This window comes from Oncorhynchus gorbuscha, linkage group LG15, assembly GCF_021184085.1.
Source record: "Oncorhynchus gorbuscha isolate QuinsamMale2020 ecotype Even-year linkage group LG15, OgorEven_v1.0, whole genome shotgun sequence".
Classification (NCBI taxonomy): domain Eukaryota; kingdom Metazoa; phylum Chordata; class Actinopteri; order Salmoniformes; family Salmonidae; genus Oncorhynchus; species Oncorhynchus gorbuscha.
This window is the reverse complement of record NC_060187.1, coordinates 9,758,404-9,778,081: the sequence shown is the minus strand read 5'-3', so window position 1 is coordinate 9,778,081 and position 19,678 is coordinate 9,758,404. Positions and strand designations below refer to the sequence as shown.

The 19,678-nt window shown below is 42.4% G+C and overlaps 1 protein-coding gene across 4 annotated transcripts in view; it reads left to right on the top strand.

Annotated features, from left to right (window-relative positions):
* Positions 1-19,678, top strand: part of LOC123997487 (receptor-type tyrosine-protein phosphatase C-like) — a 67,022-nt gene that overhangs the window by 44,779 nt on the left and 2,565 nt on the right. For 2 of the 4 annotated variants that reach the window (XM_046301776.1, XM_046301775.1), the window contains exons 3-16: positions 2,426-2,554; positions 2,853-2,915; positions 3,057-3,203; positions 3,308-3,535; positions 3,759-3,788; positions 3,895-4,131; positions 4,449-4,667; positions 6,460-6,585; positions 6,679-6,801; positions 6,945-7,082; positions 10,739-10,885; positions 11,161-11,372; positions 11,670-11,730; positions 13,200-13,308. In XM_046301776.1, coding sequence (XP_046157732.1) covers positions 2,426-2,554; positions 2,853-2,915; positions 3,057-3,203; positions 3,308-3,535; positions 3,759-3,788; positions 3,895-4,131; positions 4,449-4,667; positions 6,460-6,585; positions 6,679-6,801; positions 6,945-7,082; positions 10,739-10,885; positions 11,161-11,372; positions 11,670-11,730; positions 13,200-13,308 — 1,969 coding nt within the window. The remainder of the gene's footprint in view (positions 1-2,425; positions 2,555-2,852; positions 2,916-3,056; positions 3,204-3,307; positions 3,536-3,758; positions 3,789-3,894; positions 4,132-4,448; positions 4,668-6,459; positions 6,586-6,678; positions 6,802-6,944; positions 7,083-10,738; positions 10,886-11,160; positions 11,373-11,669; positions 11,731-13,199; positions 13,309-19,678) is intronic. The other 2 variants (XM_046301777.1, XM_046301778.1) reach the window with 2 other exon arrangements.

Here is a 19,678-nt window from a genome sequence, read left to right as displayed (position 1 = left end):
ATTACTATTCCCATGACTATTTCAATTACCATATCCATTACTATATCCATTATTAAATCCATTACTATATCAATTATTATATACATTACTATATCCATTACTATATCCACTATTATATCCATTACCATATCCATTATTATATCCATTACTATATCAATTATGAAATCCATTACTATATCTTTTACTATATCCATTATTATATCCATTATTATATCCATTACTATATCCATTACTATATCACTTATTATATCCATTACTATCCATTACAGTTTTTGGTGCCCTTCACCAAGTCTGTGCCTCGACACAATCCTGTCTCGGAGCTCTACGGACAATTCCTTCGACCTCATGGCTTGGTTTTTCTCTGACATGTACTGTCAACTGTGGGACCTTATATAGGCAGGTGTGTGCCTTTCCAAATCATGTCCAATCAATTGAATTTACCACAGGTAATCAAGTTGTAGATGCATCTAAAGCATGATTAATAGAAACAGGATGTGCCTGAGCTCAATTTGGAGTCTCATATCAAAGGGTATGAATACTGATGTAAATAAAGTATGTCTGTTTATTTAATTTTTTATACATTTGCAAACATTTGCAAAAACCTGTTTTTGCTTTGTCATTATGGGGATATGTTGTAGCTTGATGAAGGAAAGAAGCAATTTGATCAATTCTATAAGGCTGTAATGTAACAAAATGTGGAAAAAGTCAAGAGGTCTGAATACTTTCCAAATGCACTGTATATATATATATATATATATATATATATATATATATATATATACAGTGCATTTGGAAAGTATTCAGTGCCCTATTTGGATGACTATAGACCCTATATATATACTATATATATATATATATATATATATATATATATATATATATATATATATATATATATATATATATATATATATATAGTGCCTTCAGAAAGTATTCACACACAATACGCCATAATGTGGAATTGTGTTTTTTGACATTTTTACAAATGAATAAAAAATGAAACGCAGAAATGTCCTCAGTCAATAAGTAGTCAACCCATTTGTTATGGCAAGCCTAAATAAGTTCAGGAGTAAACATTAGCTTAATAAGTTGCATGGAATCACTCTGTGCAATAATAGCTTTTAACATGATCATACTCAGTGATGTGTTGTATTGGATTGTCCCCAAACATAACACTTTGTATTCAGGACAAAAAGTACATTTCTTTGCCACATTTTTAGCGGTATTACTTTAGTACCTTGTTGCAAACCGGAGCATGCTTTGGAATATTTGTATTCTGTATAGGCTTTCTTCTTTTCACTCTGTCATTTAGGTTAGTATTGTGAACTACTACGTTGTTGATTCATCCTCAGTTTCCTCCCATCTCATCATTAAACAATGTTTTTTAAAGACACCATTGGCCTCGTGGTGAAATCCCTGAGCAGTCACCTTCCTCTCTGACAACTATATTTGTATTGACTGTGTGTATTGATACACCATCCAAAGTGTAATTCATAACTTCTCCATGCTCAAAGGGATATTCAATGTCTGCTTTTTTTTAAATGCATTTAGGTGCCCTTCTTTGAGAGACATTGGAAAACCTCCCTGTCTTTGTGATTGAATCTGTGTTTGAAATTCACTGTTCAACTGAGGGACCTTACAGATAATTGTATGTGTGGGGTACAGAGGTGAGGAAGTCATTTAAAAGTCATGTTAAACACTATTATTGTACAGTCCATGCAACTTATTATGTGATTTGTTTACCACATGTTAACTCCTGAATATATTTAGGCTTGCCATGACAAAAGCAGTTGAATACTCATTGAGTAAAGACATTTTAAACATTTCATTTTTTATTAATTTGTAAAACAAAAATGATATATTCCACTTTGACATTATGTGTGTAGACCACTGACTCAAAATCTCAATTGAATTAATTTTAAATTCAGGCTGTAACACAATAAAATGTGGAACTAATCAAGGGGTGTGAACTTTCTGAAGTCATGTCATGACTTCTACAAATGGTGCGGTGGAAGGTCAAAGGTCGCACGTGAATCTATTTATTCCAATGACAGCGGAGACATGGACATGCCAACACTAGGGCGTAAGAAACCACCCATCCAAAATACACAGGGCTAAAACTGTCCGGAAAATAATGAGGAATATTTTTCAGGTGACGGGTATACAACTTCAGGAGGTCAGTTGGTCTTAAACTTATTCTCTAATTCATGTCTTTATCCCCCAGAATCAGTCATGATTTGTCCACATCTGAAGGTGACCGTTGCATGATTTCAGATGCTATTCACATTAATGCTCAGAGGCAGCAACAATGTGTCCAGCTCCAAAGTTGGTCAACCCCATAGAGATCCTATGCTTCTACATTTTGCTCTATGGGGTAAAATCTTCATCTCAGCCTCTCACTCTCACTCTCACTCTCTCATCCAAGGCTCCGCAGCAACAATACCCCCACCAGGAACAGTAGCCATCACCAACAAACCCCCAAGCATTCCCATCACACCTTTAAACTCTCAGACAGCATCCATCTCAACCACTCCTCCACCCATAAATGAGCAAGGTAAATACTACACTGGAGTGTCCGGGTGTAGGCGACCTCCGTTTACATCAGTGATATGTTTGATTTATCTCTCTAAAGTGAACTCAGAGTGTTAGTTGTGAAATGTCAGCTGTGGTGATTTTGAACACACTGTCTATGTCACGGACAAAACATGGTTTGGTAAGTTCAGAATAAGAACAAGAGCATTGTAGTTTTGAGCCTCTATCAGTCAACCAACCAACCAACTATCCACTCCTCTCCTGCCTCAACTCTCCCCAACAGAAACTTGCAGCACTCACTCTGTCACGTTTATCCACAGACAAAAGCAACATCTCCACTCCTTCACCCACACCATCCACCAAGAATGCAAACGACTCCACAGGTAAACCTGCAAAGCAGAATCTCTCATAGAGTCATGCTGGATCTGTTGATCAGCTCCATTACCAGGAGCTGATCAGATCATTTTTTATTTATTTTGTTATTTATTGTGATTTCTCTCTCTAACTGAGATGATTTGTATCAGGCCCCTTACTTCCAAACACCACCACCATCACCACCATCACCACCATCACCACGACGGCCACTACAACCATCTCACCTTCACTCAGTTCGCTTACCCCCACCTCAAACATCATCACTCAGGCATCAAGCCAAGCTACCCTCTCCAACGGTAATGTATACCTCCTCCATTAACGTCTGTTAATAGGTCTGTTAATGCTGTAAAATGTATTGTCTCTGTCTCACATCAAAAGTGTGTCGTTCTCTATTTTATAGTAACCGGCGACTCGAGCACAAGCACTTCTGACCCTGCAAGCACTGCAGTCGCCCAAACCCAGACATCTTACCCTGCAAGCACTGCAGTCGCCCAAACCCAGACATCTTACCCTGCAAGCACTGCAGTCGCCCAAACCCAGACATCTTACCCTGCAAGCACTGCAGTCGCCCAAACCCAGACATCTGACCCTGCAAGCACCCTGACTTCCACTACAGCTATCCCCACAGGTTGGCCACTTCTCCATGGGATGCTGTGTTGTGTCTATTGATAGTAGATCATGTTTCTCCTACTGCTGTAATGGAATGTTGTGATGTTGTAATGGAATGTTGTGATGTTGTAATGGATTGTTGTGATGTTGTAATGGAATGTTGTGATGTTGTAATAGATTGTTGTGATGTTGTAATGTAACGTTGTTCTCGTGGATTCTCACCTGTCTGTTCCGTCTTTCAGGCAGCCAGACTAAACCAACACCGCCAAAGTGTGAGTTTCAATTCTTTGTTTTGCGATGCATTCTAAGACTGTGCATGATAGGGATAGTTCACCTGAATGAATAAATGATGATCAATCTTTTCATTTAATCTTATAGGTACATACACGGTCACGCCTGTCATCTATGGCTTTCAGATTGACTTAAAGGCCTCAACCTCCGACACATACAACATATTGTACCAGGATGAATCAGGACAACACATGACTGTTGACCATCAAACGGTGAACTCCACTATTGTGGTATCATTGAAGCCTTGCAGGAAATACACTTTGACAACGATTCAGCCTGAATGTGAACTCCAAGGAAATAGCACTCTGAGGACTGAGAAAATGGGTATGTCAAAGGCACTGAGCATACACTGTTTAATAAGGTATTATTTGTTATTTACATATGAACTAATAATCCTTATTAAATCCTGTGGCTAAATAATGCTTTGGAGGGAAACAAATTGTGGGATGTAACAGTCACTGTGTTTAGTAGTAACATATAGGGATCTTTTTAGGTTGAATCTCAATACAATGACAAATAACTATTATGTAATATCACTTGTAGTTAACTATCTGTAGACTATGATACTTATCTAAAATAATACATGTTGGAAAAATTGTTAAAAATCTATATTTCTTTTAACAAATGTTTGCACGATTTAGATGACCTAGAGTTTTCCACCAACACGAAGCCGGGATATTTGTGTTATGTGACGAAATGGGATACCAGTGATGCTGAATGGAACAGTCCTGTTATCACCTGGGACAAAGACAACTGTTTTAAGCTTTTAGATGAACATTTCTGCACAAACTTCACAACCAATGTAGCTGTGCCTGGAGGTTGTAGTGTCAACATCAGCAAAACTATACCCATAACAGCAGGTGAGATTACTATCAACACTCGGAAAGAAAAATATTAAAAATGACTCAACAGCAAAGGACATTTCTCAATCACTATAACCTGCTATCCTTTATTTAAACAATCCTGACCAACAGTGTACAGTGCATTCGGGAAAGTACAGTATATGACGCTACAAGCTTGGCACACCTTTATTTGGGGAGTTTCTCACATTCTTCTCTGCAGATCCTCTCAAGCTTTGTCCGGTTGGATGGGGAGTGTAGCTGCACAGCTATTTTCAGGTCTTTCCAGAGATGGTCAATCGTGTTCAAGTCCGGGCTCTGGCTGGGCCACTACTGACATTCAGAGACTTGTCCCGAAGTCCTGCGTTGTCTTGGCTGTGTGCTTAGGGTTGTTGTCCTGTTGGAAGGCGAACCTTCATCCCAGTTTGAGGTCCTGAGATCTCTGGAGAAGGTTTTCTTCAATGATCTCTCTTTACTTTGCTCCATTAATCTTTCCCTCAATCCCAACTAGTCTCCCAGTCCCTGCTGCTGAAAAACATCCCCAGAGCATGATGCTGCCACCAACATGCTTCACCGTAGGGATGGTGCCAGGTTTCCTCCAGATGTGATGCTTGTCATTCAGGCCAAAGAGTTCAATCTTGGTTTTATCAGTTCAGAGAATCTTGTTTCTCATGGTCTGAGAGTCCTTTGGGTGGCTTTTGGCAAACTCCATGTGGGGTGTCATGTGCCTTTTACTGAGGAGTGGCTTCCGTCTGGCCACTCTACCATAAAGGCCTGATTGGTGGACTGCTGCTGAGATGGTTGTCCTTCTGGAAGATTCTCGAATCTCCACAGAGGAACTCTGGAGCTCTGTCAGAGTGACCAACGGGTTCTTGGTCACCTCCCTGACCAAGGTCCTTCTCCCCCGGGCGGCCAGCTCTAGGAAGAGTCTTGGTGGTTCCAAACTTCTTCCATTTAAGAATGATGGAGGCCACTGTGTTCTTGGGGGACCTTTAATGCTGCAGAAATGTTTTAGTACCCTTCCCCAGTGCCTTGACACAATCCTGTCTCTGAGCTCTATGGACAATTCCTTCAACATCACGGCTTGGTTTTTGCTCTGACATGCACTGTCAACTGTGGCACCTTGTATAGACTGGTGTGTGCCTTTCCAAATCATGTCCAATCAATTGACTCCAATCAAGTTGTGGAAACATCTCAAGGATAATCAATGGAAACAGGATGCACCTGAGCTCAATTTCGAGTCTCATAGGGGCGGCAGGGTAGCCTAGTGGTTAGAGCATTGGACTAGTAACCGAAAGGTTGCAAGTTCAAATCCCCAAGCTGACAAGGTACAAAATCTGTCGTTCTGCCCTTGAACAGGCAGTTAACCCACTGTTCCTAGGCCGTCATTGAAAATAAGAATTTGTTCTTAACTGACTTGCCTAGTAAAATAAAGGTAAAATAAATTTAAAAAATAGCAAAGGGTCTGAATACTTATAATAACTGTGAACAACATTTATAAAATCTGTTTTCGCTTTGTCATTATGGGGTATTGTTTGTAGATTGGTCAGGATTTGTATTTATTTCATAAAGAATAATGCTGGAACATAACAACTTGTGGAAAAGGGAAGGTGTCTGAGCACTTTCCAAATGCACTGTATCCTCTTATAAGATTAGTCCAAATGAGAACTAAAAGAGATCCTAATAAAGTCAAATATCAAAGGCTGTGGCCACATTGTACACAGCTGCTGATAAACCATCATTTGTTAACCAGTATCACTATTTTGTCTCTTTTGTGCATGGCTATAATTAAATCTGTCCTATTTTGAAACAGAGTATTCTACAGTCAAACACTCTCCCAATCTGGAATACAAAAACGTACTCCCTGTTGAAATTGTATGGAAAAACAAGCCAAAAAACTGTAGCCCTAAAGATCTGGACATTCATTACACCTGTGAAGGTAAAACTAATGTTTCCACATTTCATATGAATTTACATATGATAACAATTTATTTTTTCAAAGGAATCAGTAATATTCTTGTTTTTGTCCCAGGAAACAGCGGGTCTATCAACTTGACTGATTTGGAACCCTTTCAGAAATACAACTGTAGTGGAAAGATTACTCACAACAGTAAAGTCATCAGTACCAAGTCCATTGACGTTGAAATCAAATGTGGTAAGTTATTATACAAACGTTTTTTAAGATAAACTCTCCCTCGACTTAAACATTTGAATACTGAAAATAGCCTATAACAAGACATAACATGCATTTATTTCAGTATCACTATGATCATATTATTCTTATATTTCACTCCGTAGAAGTGGACATTACCAAAACGTCTACAAACACAAACACCTCCATAAGCCTTAAATGGACCAATCACAGCATTAACTGCCCCAGAAATACTCAGCTATTTCACTCCTGCGTTTCCTGTAGAATTGGGGCTGAAGTTAAAGGTAAGCTACAATTTTCAGAGACATTTTAAGTAATTATTTTACCCACCAAACAAATTAACCTTATTTTAATGATAAGTCACTCCGGCGCCGACTGAGATGGCCGCCTCGCTTCGCGTTCCTAGGAAGCTATGCAGTTTTTTGTTTTTTTACGTGTTATTTCTTACATTAGTACCCCAGGTCATCTTAGGTTTCATTACATACAGTCGAGAAGAACTACTGAATATAAGATCAGCGTCAACTCACCATCAGTACGACCAAGAATATGTTTTCCGCGACGCGGATCCTGTGTTCTGCCTTACAAACAGGACAACGGAATGGATCGCATGCAGCGACCCAAGGAAACGACTCCGAAAAAGAGGGAAACGCGGCGGTGTTCTGGTCAGACTCCGAAAAAGGGCACATCGCGCACCACTTCCCAGTATTCTTGTTGCCAATGTCCAGTCTCTCGACAACAAGATGAAATCAACATTCCAGAGGGACATTGATGAAATGGCTTACTGGGAAAACGCAAGGGTGGCATTCCAGAGGGACATGGTGAAGAGTGGCGGGGGCGTGATGAAGGTGTGAAACATACAGGAACTCAAATCCTTCTGTTCACCTGATTTAGAATTCCTCACAATCAAATGTAGACCGCATTATCTTCCAAGAGAATTCTCTTCGATTATAATCACAGCCGTATATATCCCCCCCCAAGCAGACACATCGATGGCTCTTAACGAACTTTATTTAACTCTTTGCAAACTGGAAAACATTTATCCGGAGGCTGCATTCATTGTAGCTGGGGATTTTAACAAAGCCAATCTGAAAACAAGACTCCCTAAATTTTATCAGCATATCGATTGCGCAACCAGGGGTGGTAAAACCTTGGATCATTGTTACTCTAACTTCCGCGACGCATATAAGGCCCTGCCCCGTCCCCCTTTCGGAAAAGCTGACCACGACTCCATTTTGCTGATCCCTGCCTACAGGCAGAAATTAAAACAAGAGGCTCCCACGCTGAGGTCTGTCCAACGCTGGTCAGACCAAGCTGACTCTACACTCCAAGACTGCTTCCATCACGTGGACTGGGACATGTTTCGTATTGCGTCAGATGGGAATATTGACGAATACGCTGATTCGGTGTGCGAGTTCATTAGAACGTGCGTCGAAGATGTCGTTCCCATAGCAACGATAAAAACATTCCCTAACCAGAAACCGTGGATTGATGGCAGCATTCGCGTGAAACTGAAAGCGCGAACCACTGCTTTTAATCAGGGCAAGGTGTCTGGCAACATGACTGAATACAAACAGTGCAGCTATTCCCTCCGTAAGGCTATCAAACAAGCTAAGCGTCAGTACAGAGACAAAGTGGAATCTCAATTCAACGGCTCAGACACAAGAGGCATGTGGCAGGGTCTACAGTCAATCACGGACTACAAGATGAAATCCAGCCCAGTCACGGACCAGGATGTCTTGCTCCCAGGCAGACTAAATAACTTTTTTGCCCGCTTTGAGGACAATACAGTGCCACTGACACGGCCTGCAACGGAAACATGCGGTCTCTCCTTCACTGCAGCCGAGGTGAGTAAGACATTTAAACGTGTTAACCCTCGCAAGGCTGCAGGCCCAGACGGCATCCCCAGCCGCGCCTCAGAGCATGCGCAGACCAGCTGGCCGGTGTGTTTACGGACATATTCAATCAATCCCTATACCAGTCTGCTGTTCCCACATGCTTCAAGAGGGCCACCATTGTTCCTGTTCCCAAGAAAGCTAAGGTAACTGAGCTAAACGACTACCGCCCCGTAGCATTCACTTCCGTCATCATGAAGTGCTTTGAGAGACTAGTCAAGGACCATATCACCTCCACCCTACCTGACACCCTAGACCCACTCCAATTTGCTTACCGCCCAAATAGGTCCACAGACGATGCAATCTCAACCACACTGCACACTGCCCTAACCCACCTGGACAAGAGGAATACCTATGTGAGAATGCTGTTCATCGACTACAGCTCGGCATTCAACACCATAGTACCCTCCAAGCTCGTCATCAAGCTCGAGACCCTGGGTCTCGACCCCGCCCTGTGCAACTGGGTACTGGACTTCCTGACGGGCCGCCCCAGGTGGTGAGGGTAGGCAACAACATCTCCTCCCCGCTGATCCTCAACACGGGGGCCCCACAAGGGTGCGTTCTGAGCCCTCTCCTGTACTCCCTGTTCACCCACGACTGCGTGGCCACGCACGCTCCAACTCAATCATCAAGTTTGCGGACGACACAACAGTGGTAGGCTTGATTACCAACAACGACGAGACGGCCTACAGGGAGGAGGTGAGGGCCCTCGGAGTGTGGTGTCAGGAAAATAACCTCACACTCAACGTCAACAAAACTAAGGAGATGATTGTGGACTTCAGGAAACAGCAGAGGGAACACCCCCCTATCCACATCGATGGAACAGTAGTGGAGAGGGTAGCTAGTTTTAAGTTCCTCGGCATACACATCACAGACAAACTGAATTGGTCCACTCACACTGACAGCATCGTGAAGAAGGCGCAGCAGCGCCTATTCAACCTCAGGAGGCTGAAGAAATTTGGCTTGTCACCAAAAGTACTCACAAACTTCTACAGATGCACAATCGAGAGCATCCTGGCGGGCTGTATCACCGCCTGGTACGGCAACTGCTCCGCCCTCAACCGTAAGGCTCTCCAGAGGGTAGTGAGGACTGCACAACGCATCACCGGGGCAAACTACCTGCCCTCCAGGACACCTACACCACCCGTTGTTACAGGAAGGCCATAAAGATCATCAAGGACATCAACCACCCGAACCACTGCCTGTTCACCCCGCTATCATCCAGAAGGCGAGGTCAGTACAGGTGCATCAAAGCTGGGACCGAGAGACTGAAAAACAGCTTCTATCTCAAGGCCATCAGACTGTTAAACAGCCACCACTAACACTGAGTGGCTGCTGCCAACACACTGTCATTGACACTGACCCAACTCCAGCCATTTTAATAATGGGAATTGATGGGAAATGATGTAAATATATCACTAGCCACTTTAAACAATGCTACCTTATATAATGTTACTTACCCTACATTATTCATCTCATATGCATATGTATATACTGTACTCTACATCATCGACTGCATCCTTATGTAACACATGTATCACTAGCCACTTTAACTATGCCACTTTGTTTACTTTGTCTACACACTCATCTCATATGTATATACTGTACTCGATACCATCTACTGTATGCTGCTCTGTACCATCACTCATTCATATATCCTTATGTACATGTTCCTTATCCCCTTACACTGTGTATAAGACAGTAGTTTTGGAATTGTTAGTTAGATTACTTGTTGGTTATCACTGCATTGTCGGAACTAGAAGCACAAGCATTTCGCTACACTCGCATTAACATCTGCTAACCATGTGTATGTGACAAATAAAATTTGATTTGATTTGATTTGATTTGAAGTCCCTATGGAAAACACAGGAATGTATGTTTTCCTAAAGATGTGGTTTCCTTTACAATTGTATGTCCCTGGCAGCTTGTAGAACAAGCAGTTACCTCAGGTGGGAGATGAGATCATTTATATATATATATTTAAAACAAACAACTAATTGATAAGAATTACAGATCAAGCTTTGACTCCTTTTTCATCCATTTTTCAGATTGTTACACCACGGATGAATTACATTATGATTTTAATAAATTGCAGCCGTTCACAAATTATATCTGTTCAATTGAGCCAAGGTACAAAGACATGAGCTACGATACACTCAAAAAAGTGTCTAAGACCATCCAAACTGCACCTGGAGGTAAGTGTGACATATACGTTGCATGTATCATTTCATTCACAATATATAGCAATATGATGATTTTGAACATACTGCAGCAATCTTTCCACGATGCAAATGTTGAAGTGAAGGGTGCTGAGTAAAAATGTTTCTGAACCGTAGTAAATGATCATAGAAAATGAAGTGGAAGAATGCAGTTCACAACAGGCCTATATGAAATAACTGCTTCACATCTGTTGGGATCTGTGGACAGGATGACCATAATGTAATCTGTTGCCTATGTTTGTGTTTGACAGTACCTGATGAGGTGGGGGGAAAACCGAGTGTGACTTATACTCAGAACAATGCTTTTACCATTATATGTGAGGAATTAAAGCAAGTTCAGTGGAAGGGAAAAGAGAAGTGGTACATTGCAACGATCACTGGGTCTGAGACAAAACCACAAAAACAAACAAAATGCAATTTTACATTTGCGGACCTCGGCTATTTAACAGACTACACAGTTCAGGTACGTTATTCAACATTCATACAGTAAAACCTAATGTATTGACTATGCTGTAATATATGGTGGCATTAGATACTGCTGAATGAAATGCTCTATGTACTGTATGTAGATGAGTTAAACAGAAGATGTAGAAATGGTGTTTCACCAGTATGTCTCTCAGGTAATGTGTTTACATAGTCAGGATGATCATTAACGAGAGTATTGGCTTGATTATTGTGTGTTCCTGTTAACCCAGTGGGTTTGTGGGAACCAGGAACTATTGTGATGGAAGGATCATACATGAATGTCTTCTTTTTTCAGATCGTTACATACAATGGGAAATACAAGAGTAAACCAATAGAAACACACATTACTACTCGCTGTAAGTAGTTTTACATTTCCAGATTTTTTTTTTTTCACCTTTATTTAACCAGGTAGGCAAGTTGAGAACAATTCTCATTTACAATTGCGACCTGGCCAAGATAAAGCAAAGCAGTTCGACACATACAACGACAAAGAGTTACACATGGAGTAAAACAAACATACAGTCAATAATACAGTAATAAACAAGTCTATATATGATGTGAGCATGTGAGGTGAGATAAGGGAGGTAAAGGCAAAAAAAAGGCCATGGTGGCAAAGTAAATCCAATATAGCAAGTAAAACACTGGAATGGTAGATTTGCAGTGGAAGAAAGAATGTGCAAAGTAGAAATAAAAATAATGGGGTGCAAAGGAGCAAAATAAATAAATAAATAAAATAAATACAGTAGGGAAAGAGGTAGTTGTTTGGGCTAAATTATAGGTGGGCTATGTACAGGTGCAGTAATCTGTCAGCTGCTCTGACAGTTGGTGCTTAAAGCTAGTGAGGGAGATAAGTGTTTCCAGTTTCAGAGATTTTTGTAGTTTGTTCCAGTCATTGGCAGCAGAGAACTGGAAGGAGAGGCGGCCAAAGAAATAATTGGTTTTGGGGGTGACCAGAGAGATATACCTGCTGGAGCGCGTGCTACAGGTGGGTGATGCTATGGTGACCAGCGAGTTGAGATAAGGGGGGACTTTACCTAGCAGGGTCTTGTAGATGACATGGAGCCAGTGGGTTTGGCGACGAGTATGAAGCGAGGGCCAGCCAACGAGAGCGTACAGGTTCGCAATGGTGGGTAGTAAATGGGGCTTTGGTGACAAAACGGATTGCACTGTGATAGACTGCATCCAATTTGTTGAGTAGGGTATTGGAGGCTATTTTGTAAATGACATCGCTGAAGTCGAGGATTGGAAGGATGGTCAGTTTTACAAGGGTATGTTTGGCAGCATGAGTGAAGGATGCTTTGTTGCGAAATAGGAGGCCAATTCTAGATTTAACTTTGGATTGGAGATGTTTGATGTGGGTCTGGAAGGAGAGTTTACAGTCTAACCAGACACCTAGGTATTTGTAGTTGTCCATGTATTCTAAGTCAGAGCCGTCCAGAGTAGTGATGTTGGACAGGCGGGCAGGTGCAGGCAGTGATCGGTTGAAAAGCATGCATTTAGTTTTACTTGTATTTAAGAGCAATTGGAGGCCACGGAAGGAGAGTTGTATGGCATTGAAGCATGCCTGTAGGGGTGTCCAAAGAATCTTATGCAGAAGCCTGCAATAAATATACTCAAGTCAGACTGATTGAAATGATACACTTTGTATGAATATTACCTTTCTCTGACTCCAATTTATAAAATAATATGACTTTGATGAACTGTATGAACAAGTAGCCGTTTATCCCTCCTCCTCCCTCCATTCATGGTAGGCTAAACAGCATTCAGTGTTGCTTTTACATTATTGAGTAAATGTCCCTTTACCACTCTTCTCATCTGTTTTCAGACAATGACAAAGCTGTGATTGGGTTCCTTGTGTTCCTCATCATCCTGACGACTCTGGCTCCCCTCTTCTTTCTCTACAAGATCTACAACCCGCAGCGCAAGACGTCCAAGTGAGTATTTAGTCAGTTCCTGTCTACAGTAGGCTTCAGATTACCTTCAGATTGTATTTGAAGAAGTAGCTGTGTACAGTCATGGCCAAAAGTTTTTAGAATGACACAAATATTAATTTCCACAAAATGTTCTGCTTCAGTGTCTTTATATATTTTTGTCAGATGTTACTATGGAATACTGAAGTATAATCACAAGCATTTTATAAGTGTCGTTTGCTTTTATTGACAATTACATGAAGTTGAGAAAAAGAGTCAATATTTGCAGTATTTTCAAGACCTCTGCAATCCGCCCTGGCATGCTGTCAATTAACTTCTGGGCCACATCCTGACTGATGGCAGCCTATTCTTGCATAATCAATGCTTGGAGTTTGTCAGAATTTGTGGGTTTTTGTTTGTCCACCCGCCTCTTGAGGATTGTCCACAAATTCTCAATGGGATTAAGGTCTGGGGAGTTTCCTGGTCAAAATATTGATGTTTTGTTCCCCGAGCCACTTAGTTATCACTTTATGGCGAGGTGCTCCATCATGCTGGAAAAGGCATTGTTGGTCACCAAACTGTTCCTGGATGGTTGGGCGAAGTTGCTCTCAGAGGATGGGTTGGTACCATTCTTTATTCATGGTTGTGTTCTTAGGCAAAATTGTGAGTGAGCCCATTCCCTTGGCTGAGAAGCAACCCCACACATGAATGGTCTCAGGATGCTTTACTGTTGGCATGACACTGGACTGATGGTAGCGCTCACCTTGTCTTCTCCGGACAAGCTTTTTTTCCTGATGCCCCAAACAATTGGAAAGAGGATTCATCAGAGAAAATGACTTTACCCCAGTCCTCAGCAGTCCAGTCCTCAGCAGTCCAGTCCTCAGCAGTCCAGTCCTCAGCAGTCCAGTCCTCAGCAGTCCAATCTCTGTACCTTTTGCAGAATATCAGTCTGTCCCTGATGTTTTTCCTGGAGAGAAGTGGTTTCTTTGCTGCCCTTCTTGACACCAGGCCATCCTCCAAAGGTCTTCGCCTCACTGTGCGTGCAGATGGACTCACAACTGCCTGCTGCCATTCCTGACTAAGCTCTGTACTGGTGGTGCCACAATCCCGCAGCTGAATCAACATTAAGAGATGGTCCTGGCGCTTGCTGGACTTTCTTGGGCGCCCTGAAGCCTTCTTCACAACAATTGAACCGCTCTCCTTGAAGTTCTTGATGATCCGATAAATGGTTGATTTCGGTGCAATCTTACTGGCAGCAATATCCTTGCCCGTGAAGCCCTTTTTGTGCAAAGCAATGATGACAGCACATGTTTCCTTGCAGGAAACCTCCATGGTTGACAGAGGAAGAACAATGATTCCAAGTACCACCCTCCTTTTGAAGCTTCCAGTCTGTTATTCGAACTCAATCAGCATGACAGAGTGATCTCCAGCCTTGTCCTTGTAAACACTCACACCTGTGTTAATGAGAGAATCACTGACATGATATCAGTTGGTCCTTTTGTGGCAGGGCTGAAATGCAGTGGAAATGTTTTGGGGGGATTCAGTTCATTTGCATGGCAAAGAGGGACATTGCAATTAATTGCAATTCATCTGATCATTCTTCATAACATTCTGGAGTATATGCAAATTGCCATCATACAAACTGAAGCTGCAGACTTTGTGAAAATGTATATTTGTGTCATTCTCTAAACGTTTGGCCACGACTGTACATATCCCAACCAGAAGTGATGGATTACAGGCAACATCCTCACTGAGCTAAAGGCTAGAGCTGACGCTTTTAAGGTGTGGGACACTAATCCGGACGCTTATAAGAAATCTCGCTACATCATCCGACCACCATCAAACAGGAAAAACGTCAATACAGGACTGAGATTGAATTCTACTACACCAACTTATACGATCGTCGGATGTGGCAGGTGTTTGCAAACTATCACGGATTACAAAGGGAAACCCTGCCGTGAGTAGTTCAGTGACGCGAGCCTACCAGACGAGAGAAATACCTTCTTTGCTCACTTCAAGACTAGCAACACTGAATACCAGCTGTTCCAGACAACTGTGTGATCATGCTCTCCGTAGCCGATGTGAGTAAGTCCTTATAAAAGGCTAGTATTTACAAGGCCGCAGGGCCAGACAGATTACCAGGATGTGTACTGAGAGCTTGCGCTCACCAACTGGAAAGTGTCTTCACTGACATGTTCCTCTCCCTGACCCAGTCTGTAATACCTACATGTTTCAAGCAGACCAACATAGTCCCTGTGCCTAGGAACGCCAAGGGAACCGGTCTAAATGACTATCGTCCCATAGTACTCACATATTTAGCCATGAAATGCTTTGAAAGGCTGGTCCTAGCTCACGATACCATCATCCCAGACCCTCTTTCCCCACTCCATTTCGCATACCGCCCCAACAGGTCCACAGATGATGCAATATCTGAGCGTGTGAGCGTGTACGTTCAGCATCTTGTGAGAAACTGATCTCCTGATCAATCTGGCTCATATTCAGGCCAGAGTGTGCTCATGAAGCTGCTGGTTAAAGTCCCTCAACCGGTCTGGTAGTTTTTCTGACTCAGCCAGTTCCTTGGCCACAGCCTGTTCCAGCTCTGAGCAGACTGCTCTGGTCTCCAGCTGTTCAGTGAAGGGAGAATCAAGGTCATTCTGGAGCTTTGTGTTCCTGGTCTGCTCCTCTGGGATTTGAATTGGTTCGCTTGAAGCTGAAACTTCAAGCTGGAGCCTTTACCCTTCAGTGAGACCTGAAGCTGAGATAGGAGGAAGTTTTGTTCCCTATCAATGGTCTAGAACTCACCAGCTGTATCCTGGAGCTTGATCTGGAGGTCTTGGTTCTTTGGGATCAGCTCCTGGTGTTCGGCTGACAAGGTGTGGAACTCAGAGAAGAGTTATTGGTGTTCGTTCTCCAGTGCCCAGTGTTTGGCCTTTAACTCCTGTAGCTCTATGACTGTGGTCTGGCTCTACATAGCCAGACTCTCATAGCAGCTGCGTTCAGCCTGGAGGGAGGAACTTCTCCAAGGCCAGAGTGTGCTCATGGAGCTGTTGATTGTCTCTCTGGAGACTCTTTCTGGAGTTTCTCTGGATACTCTCTATCTCTGGAGGCTCTCTGTCTCTGGAGGCTCGCTTCCAGCCGGGCGCTTCATGCTTTCTGTCTATCCACAGCTTCAGCTTCTGCAGCTCCTTAATGCTGGTGTGCCTCTCCGCGGGCCAGAATAGCACACTCCTCTAGTGGTGTTTGCTGCTGAGAGAGGGAAGCCTGAAGGGCAGACTGGAGGTGCTGGCTCTCCTCCTCCAACAGTTCAGAGTCCTGTTGGTCGGCTTTAAGGAGCAGGGAATCCAGGGAAGCTTCCTTCGCTGTGTTCTGCTCCTGCAAGGCCTTCAATGCCAGTAGGATGTTGTGCATGTTGGAACTGTGAGTCTTCTCTGCCTCGAAAACTGAGGCCATTTTATTGGCTGCCAGCTGGAGCTTGATGTTGCTTTCACTGCTCCTCAGCTAGTGAAGCCTGAAGAGAAGCTTTGGCTGCCCTCGCACTTACTATAGCCTCTCTGTGAGACCAGCTCTGAATCCCTCCTATCATCACTGAGGACCTCAGGGCACACAGGCACTTGTAACACAATATATATTTTTAAGTGTAGCCATCCTCTTTCCGCAGCATATTAACTCACCCAAAGAACAGCAGCATTACTGTGACCAGTTCACTCAATAGTAGTTCAATCGAGTACAGGATTAACTGAATAAACAGCAGAGACAGAATGCAATATGGAATTGCATTAAATACTTTGGGGGTATGGCACCTCATCTCAGAGGAATGCTCATTGGAGCCAGATGCTGATTACAGGTAACCCTTTGCTGGGCAGCTGACAACACAAAAAGAGAACTCTTCCTGCTGCTCCTCAAGGATGGAGGAGGTAGACTATGCCTGCATCTCCTTAGCTGAGTCTTCAGACCCCAATGCAAATCAGGGGGAAGAAAATAGGTTTATTAAAATAGGACAAATCATGTTTGGAAGTAGATGGTCATTCTCCCCTGTCTTCAGTGGTGCTCTCCAGTGGTGCTCTCCAGTGAACAAAGGGACAGGATGTAGTTTATAACCCAGCCCTGTGGTTGACCAATTAGAATAACTTGCAATAAAACTGGGCCAATGGCCAAACAACAAGTATCCTATTTCAGACTCAATATATAGACAGATTCCTGCCATGTCTCTGCATGAATCCCCATTACAGAAAATACACTATTTCCCTTGATCATTAGTACTGCATTGACCTCTCGTCCTCTGTCTCTGCGTTGTGTATTTATCTCCAAAATGTTCTTACACTCCCCCAGACCATTTTTAAAAGAAATATACTTCAAATGTCTTCTGAGAAAACAGTAAAAACAGGAACAAAGACATAAAAAGACATTAGCAGTAAACATCATTCACATTAAACACCTTCCATTTCTATAAAACACAAAGGGCATATTGTACTTGCTGTTACAATAAGATATAGATTTAAAACAAAGTCAGGTAAGCCACTGTGTCGAACCTCCTCTGCGAACAGTAAGCCACTGTGTCGAACCTTCTCTGCAAACAGTAAGCCACTGTGTCGAACCTCCTCTGCGAACAGTAAGCCACTGTGTCGAACCTCCTCTGCTCTAAACCTTTCTTCAAATTCAACAAACGGTTCTTTCGTTCTTTGAACACATTTGGTTATCTCTCCCCAATTGGTGTTTGCATTGGTCAGACCCTTAAGGAAAACATTGTGGTAAACCGTGGGGTGTTGGGTTGATCGTGCAGAGATTGACACAGAGACAGGGAGGCTTTTGTCCGCAAAAACAACTTTACTCAGACAGTAAATAAATATATCAAAGAAATCACTTAGGTTTAGCTCGGTCTTTCTTCCCTCTTTTGCTTGGTGTCAGTCTCTCCCTCACGGTGTGCCATCGTGCTCATTTTATTTAGCCTCCACGGCTGGTTGGCACTTTGCTCTAATTACCTCCACTTGGAGCTGTCCGAGTCGGGGTGCCCAGCTCCTGTATACCCAGCAGAGGGAGCCAACGTTGACTCACGTACCTCCCCTCTATTACCATCCGTTAGTCACCGCTGTCAGTATCTGTTGATCCAAAGCCAGGCAGTGCTGACTAGATGCTTGAAACCTGATCTGCCTTGCACAACTCAGCCTGAGGATAGATTGAGGGAACAAATGATCAGCAGATGAGGGGCAAGTTGGTTTTTACGACTCTTTTTCTGTAATTGTTGAATTTCTTCTTTCAAGGTTTTGATCTGTTCACCAAGAGCTTTCAAACGATCTGTATCTCTCTTCAATGTCCTGTCATGATTGTCCCGAAATAATTTCTCATCCCATTTTCTTACTTTGGCTAAAACACTTAAAGACCATCTTGTTCTTGTCAGACATTTAAACATCCTCTGAATTTTTCCCCAAGCTTTTTGTGTATCAGACAGATTCCATATTCCATCTTTGTCAACAATGAAGGAATATTTATTTATTATCTCTTGCCTACACTTCTCTACTTTGAAATGGTTCTTCATATCACAAGACAGTGAGTGGTTCTCACTTTACAATGACATTATATTAACTTCAAAAGCTGTATAATAAATATATATCTATGTTTATATATTTAGTTAACCCCAAAATGTAACCCCTTTTAAGGACTCAAACCTCATCTAGAACCCAACATGTTTCTGTAGGGCTTGGCTACCCATACAAATGTGTGTTCACTTCAAAAAGCTTCTTGAAGGCCTACATTAACCACACCTGTAAAAATTGCTACTCAACGAGCAACTCACTTCTATGCGACAAGAAGGTTTCACCAAAAGACTCTAACCTTTTAATAGAGGACTTGAACCCCTGAGAACAAAGACCTCAAACCTTTTCATAGAGAACAAAGGAAGTCTGTAATGGAACAAAGGACTCGACCCCTTGTACATTTTTTAAAATTTATTTTACTAGGCAAGTCAGTTAAGAACAAATTCTTATTTTCAATGACGGTCTAGGAACAGTGGGTTAACTGCCTGTTCAAGAGCAGAACGACAGATTTCGTACCTTGTCAGCTCGGGGATTTGAACTTGCAACCTTTCGGTTACTAGTCCAATGCTCTAACCACTAGGCTACCCTGCCGCCCCAGGGTAGCCGATACATATCACTCATTGCACGCACTAATTTTAACCTGATTTGGTTCTTTTAAAATGGACTCACCCTGCACTTATGCCATCAATCAGGAGATTAAGAGTTGACTCCCCAAAGTGGGTTGCGCTCAGCATTCTCTCTTTTTCCTGGATCAACACACAGTTGATACGTTTTTCTTGTTTTTGTTGAGATCAATTCATCCGGATCACGTCACCAAATGTTAGCAGTTTGTGTTATTCTTTAATAATACAGACCTCAAAGCA